Genomic DNA, 5274 nt, shown 5'->3' on the forward strand with positions numbered 1-5274 from the left:
GATAATCTCAGCCTGTTGTCGAAAATCGAAACAATGCCGACCAGTCCATTATTCCTACACGATCCCTTAGGCATACTGTTGTTTTTCGACCAATAACGTTGCGCATAAATCATTTCCGAAGCCATATGTTTCCGCCACAAAAACAATTACGTAGCCAATTACAACGGCGAATATTAAAACCAGAAATCAAAGCGGTCGATGTGGTGATTAAGATAATGCTATTACTAGACCCATATCTATCCTATAATCCATTACAGCCCTTTGTGTGATGCTGGAAGCGCAGTCACTCATTGGTGTTATGGGTTTGTATTTTAGTTTAAATACGCCTGGGAATTTAATTCAATAGTAGAGCGGGCGTTTGAGTTACTCACACAATCGAAAGACGGGTCTGGAAAGGATAAAAGGGTTACAAAAATGCTGCCAACGTTTGTTGCTAATTAATTATTGGGGACTGCGTTTATAATTTTCCAACGAGTTGCCAAAAGAACCTTCTTTTTATTTCCCCCTTATTTTTGAAAAATTAAAATCTTAACAGTGAAGACATTGTCTTGAAAAGAAATATATTTCTTATTATAAGGGATCTTTGGAGCATGTCTTTCTGAAAATTTTTGTTTCTATGATTTTTTTGGGAAATATAAAATTTAACAATACTTAGAGGAATTTTTTAATTTCGAAAAACTCAAAGTAACTAATGGATCGTATTTCAGTATGCAAAATTGCGAAAAAAAAAACATTTCATAGTGAAAGTAATCTTTTAAAGAAATATATATTTCTTTATACACGATTTTTGGAATCAATTGTGGTGGAAATATAAAACTTAAAAAAATATATTTCATGTTATATTTTTATGTTTTTCTTGGCATTTACAAAATTATAATATTTTATTGATCACATGTATGCCAAAAGATACTATACGTCAAAGAGTTAACACTAAAATTATAGTCTATTCAGAACTAAAAGTGGGTATTATTTCAAAAACCTTAAAAAGAAAAACACATTCTTTTGAAAAGCTTCAAAACGGAAAAGAAACACAATATAACTTCAAGAAAATTGTTATTTTCTGGATATAACAATTTTTGGGTTTAAATCTGTTACGCTCCACTTTTCACGGCAGGAAGTATTTCTGAAAACAATCTCAGTGTCAACCAAGTGTCCATCACTACCATTAGCACTGGTCTCACCTCAGGGTCGCAAAAATACATACACTTGGATATCTCATAACCTGCCACGCACTTGTCATCGAGAGTCACAGCTGAAAAAAAATCATTAATCAAATATTAAGCGAAAAATAAATTAAATTTTGACCCAAATAGCCCGAAATATAAGTAAAATTAAAATTTGCTATTCTACCAATGTTAAGGAGAGCCTAGCCTATCTAGGTACTAGCCTTGATAAAGCCTTGTAAAGGTCTAGACTAGACTGGACAATTCATTAAATACAATGGCAACCTAGTTAAGGCAGCCTACGGTCGCTTAAGTTTATTTCATAAGTTTAAGTATGTTTTAAATCGAAAGTCTATGGAGGACTTTTTTTATCCAGGTTTTATAATCGAGAACTTGTATACCGGCCTTTGTATTTTGACAGTGACGTTTCTAAAAGACCAATTTATCACCTCTAGATATTAAATCGGTCCCTAAGGGGAATACCTAAATAATAAGATTATTACTTTTATTCCTCTTTTCTTTGTAATACACGTAATTTTTTATATATTACTAGTATTATTTTACAGAGTTTAAGAATATATTGTTCAGATTGGGCCCAAGCATTCCATGGACTTTCGTTACTTACCTGAATCCTTGCATACTTGAAGGCACCTATCTGTATATGCTTTCAAGGATGGTGGAAGTTGTTTCGTTTGTTGTTCAGCCTGTGCCATATCGAGTTTATTATTTTTTCCGATCTAAATATTTTTCAAATTATTCAAACGATATGAATGTTTCATCGATTTGTACTCACGAGCTTGTATTGGTTTAAGGCGCACTGCATGTAACACTAAATATAAAAAAATAATTAACTTTTTGCAGTGTACAGTAATATAACTAATGATAAAATAATTCTTGCCTGTAATTTGGAAGTCATATTTTTAATTTAATTAAAATTTTGTAGTTTTGCAGTTCGGACAAAAATTGTTGTTATGTACAAGATCCATTATTTTTGACTCATTATTACCCGACAATGCGCACGATAATTTTAAAATATTTTCTACTTTCTAGTTATTTTAATATATATTAAAAAGAAAAGAAAGTTTTATCGTCTGAAAATTGTTTTTCAAAGCATCTCTTCTGTCATAATGCTCTGTTGCCAAGTGGCATTTTTGCTTTTTCTCATTTCCCATATAATTAACGGATATCGCTAGCTCGTTAAGAAATCGACCAATTATCACAATTTATGCAGATACTCCTTTATTATGAAATACACAGATATTCGAAAATCGAGGTTACTAATTATCGTCCCCATCACAAATTTGCTAATGGTATTTTGTTCATTAAATTTGTCGATAATTAATGTGGAATACCGTCTCATCAAATGGAGAAAAATAAGTATGTTTCCAGCAATAATTACTCTTCCCAATTCCGCTTGTCTCGTGCATATGTTTAAATTTGTCCATAGTTTGTTTTACTTAAAATGGATCTAAATAATGGAATCGCTAGCTCTGTTAGATATAGATTTTCTATTTATTAACAAAAATGTATCAAAATATTGTCTTAAAATTTAAAATGTTTGATTTAATCTACACTATAAACGTTTCAAAGTTCTACCAGCTCTTTGAGTAGAAACTAATAAAAAAAAACGATTTCGTTCAAAAATAACATGAGAAAATTGATTATCATAAATAAAAAACTACTGATTTAATCCAGAACAGGAAAAATACTAAATAAGTGTTGGCTGTGATATTAGAAAAGTATTTTTTTATTTGCTAATTATATATAAACTAAGAAAACGACTCCAAAATATTAAATAGTGAGCATGTTGATCAGAATATCAATACAATCTAATTTTTTAACCCACTTATTTTGCTTTAATTTAATACAATATTTATTACTGTTTTTATATCAATTATCATAGAGACAATGTCATGTTATTTTGCCGAATTACTACAAAATTAACCCTATAAGAAGAACATGGTAATTATCGTTATGAAATCTTTCTTTGTTGCCTCTTACCATAGTATTATGGCCAATATCCCAATCTCCCACGTGCATTTTGTCGATTTCCTCTAAAAAAGGTTGTGTATATAATGGATTTTTATTTACTGCCTCCAAAATGCATTGCACCATAAGCGTATAGTCAATGACCAAAACATCGAACAAACTTTTAGGAGGCTGCTGTTATTCCAAAAAGCAACACAACAATTTTTTTTATTCTAATTATTAAAACTCCATATTTGGACATTGGCAATATGCTGATGACCTGAGCGTCTATTTGTAGTATTTTTCGTTCACCTACAACCGTCAGAAAGGTATTACCTGGCAAAGCCTTGGTCTTAGGTAAGCACATGTTTCGTACAAGTCTCACAGCTGCCACCACTTGCTTCTCAGACATCTGGAAAGTGGTAGGTTCGCGTCAGGTGGACTTCCCTTAAAATATCACCACACGATTTGCAATACTCACCGCTGCGAAAGCTACGTCATGGTTACAAACACAAACGATAAACAACAACATCAAATTTGACTCGCGGAGAATCATATTTTCGCGGCGTTATCCCTTCAGCCGAACAAACAAATAAAACTTTATAAAATAATTATTTACCTTTTTAAAGTGTCGCGGAATACGCAGGAAACCGCAAACGTTTAATTACACAAATTATAAAAGCATAGGATATTCGTCGCGGTAATTTACTAATTAATTAACGAGACAATGTTTGAAAAAAAAACCATTGACCGAACGGGAAGGCATTATTATCTATCGTACAAAAAAAATTCAAAATTATGTTCTGGGTAAGCTTCGAATTAAAGGTCGGTCATGATTATATGGCCAAACCCGAAAAAAATCGTTGCCTTTCCTCACGCGATCGTAGTAATTATTTAAGAAAATTGTTTTTGAATTTTAACAATAATGATCATATTTTATCATATTTTGTATATAACATAATTTCTCATTCAGAGAAAAATTTATCTATAACTTCTTAATTTTTTTATAACAATAAATGATTTAAACAAATTCTTATTTCTATTATAAAACTAAAAAGACATTTTTTTGGCTAATGTTTTAAGTTAACACTAAACTCTGACTCAATAACTTTGTCTTTAAAATTTAATGAATTTTCGAGTTTGAATTTATGACTCGAGCGCCATCTACGCTGAGATTTATGAAACGTCTGGTGAATCAAGGAGCTGATGAACTAGTGCAAGGAGTTTATGAATTTAGTACTCGAATTTATTTTATGCCATCATCATCATTATCATCAGTAGCACTACAACCCTGACTGAGTCTTGGCTGCGTTTACAATTCGCCTCCATTAGTGACGGACTTCTGTCATTTGGGGTTGGTACGTGTATCCCATTACCCTGAGATCTGATATTATATTATCTCGCCATCTTAAACGAGGTCGGCCTAGAGGTCTTCTCCCAGCTGGATTGTCACTCCAGACTAACTTTATAATTCTATTTTCTGGACTACGTTCTATGTGTCCAAGCCATCTTAGTCGTCTGGATTTAGTCTCCAGGACAATGTCCGCTTCCTGATATATGTCTCTCAATTCATTGTTGTTTGTTCGTCTGTAGTTTCCCATTTCAGTATCTTTTACAAGGTCAAAGATTACTCTTAGGATTTTTCTTTCAAAGCATCTCAGTTTTCTCCCGTTTTGCTTCGTTATTGTCCAGTTTTCGCACCCATACATTAGTATCGGTCTTAGTATGGTTTTATAGATTTTAATTTTGAACTTTCGCTATACCACTTTAGATTTAAGGACTCCAGAAATAGCAAAGAGACATCGGTTTACGCTCTGGATTCGACTTTTTAGTTCTTCTGTTATGCTGTTGTTCTCTGTTATCGTCACTCCTAAATACTTGAAACTATTCACTCTTTCGAAATTGTAGTCTCCCATTGTGACATTTTGTCCTACACGGTATCTGTTTACCTGTCTGCTGACACACATATATTTTGTTTTTTCTTCATTTACTTTGAGGCACATTTTGCTGGCTTTCTTTTCTATTTTTACAAACATTTCTTTCACTCCATAGACCGATATTTCTATGATATCGACATCATCAGCGTATGCCACAAGCAAGTGCGGTTCATTTGGTGAAAAAATTTCTAGGTTCACTTCTGCAT

The 5274-nt window shown here is 32.4% G+C and overlaps 1 protein-coding gene across 1 annotated transcript; it reads right to left on the reverse strand.

Annotated features, from left to right (window-relative positions):
• Positions 1-1036: 1036 nt before the first annotated feature.
• On the reverse strand, positions 1037-3754 carry LOC132696526 (general odorant-binding protein lush). Its single transcript, XM_060661398.1, has 7 exons — positions 3613-3754; positions 3468-3543; positions 3165-3217; positions 1957-1992; positions 1789-1900; positions 1182-1252; positions 1037-1123 (listed from the first exon to the last, which is right to left on the reverse strand). Exons 1-7 carry the CDS (start codon positions 3685-3687, stop codon positions 1106-1108), a joined length of 441 nt encoding a protein of 146 aa, XP_060517381.1. The 5' UTR covers positions 3688-3754; the 3' UTR covers positions 1037-1105.
• Between the last annotated feature and the right edge of the window lie 1520 nt (positions 3755-5274).

The sequence above is a fragment of the Cylas formicarius genome, unplaced genomic scaffold (genome assembly GCF_029955315.1).
Source record: "Cylas formicarius isolate icCylForm1 unplaced genomic scaffold, icCylForm1.1 PGA_scaffold_1__22_contigs__length_36826433, whole genome shotgun sequence".
Lineage (NCBI taxonomy): Eukaryota > Metazoa > Arthropoda > Insecta > Coleoptera > Brentidae > Cylas > Cylas formicarius.

Coding starts and splice junctions, on each gene's coding strand:
- LOC132696526 (XM_060661398.1), bottom strand. CDS start 3,687: ATGATTCTCCGCGAGTCAAATTTGATGTTGTTGTTTATCGTTTGTGTT. Junction 1,993..3,164: donor ATATTGGCCATAATACTATG/GTAAGAGGCAAC, acceptor TTTTATATTTAG/TGTTACATGCAGTGCGCCTT. Junction 1,901..1,956: donor CCTTAAACCAATACAAGCTC/GTGAGTACAAAT, acceptor AAAAATATTTAG/ATCGGAAAAAATAATAAACT.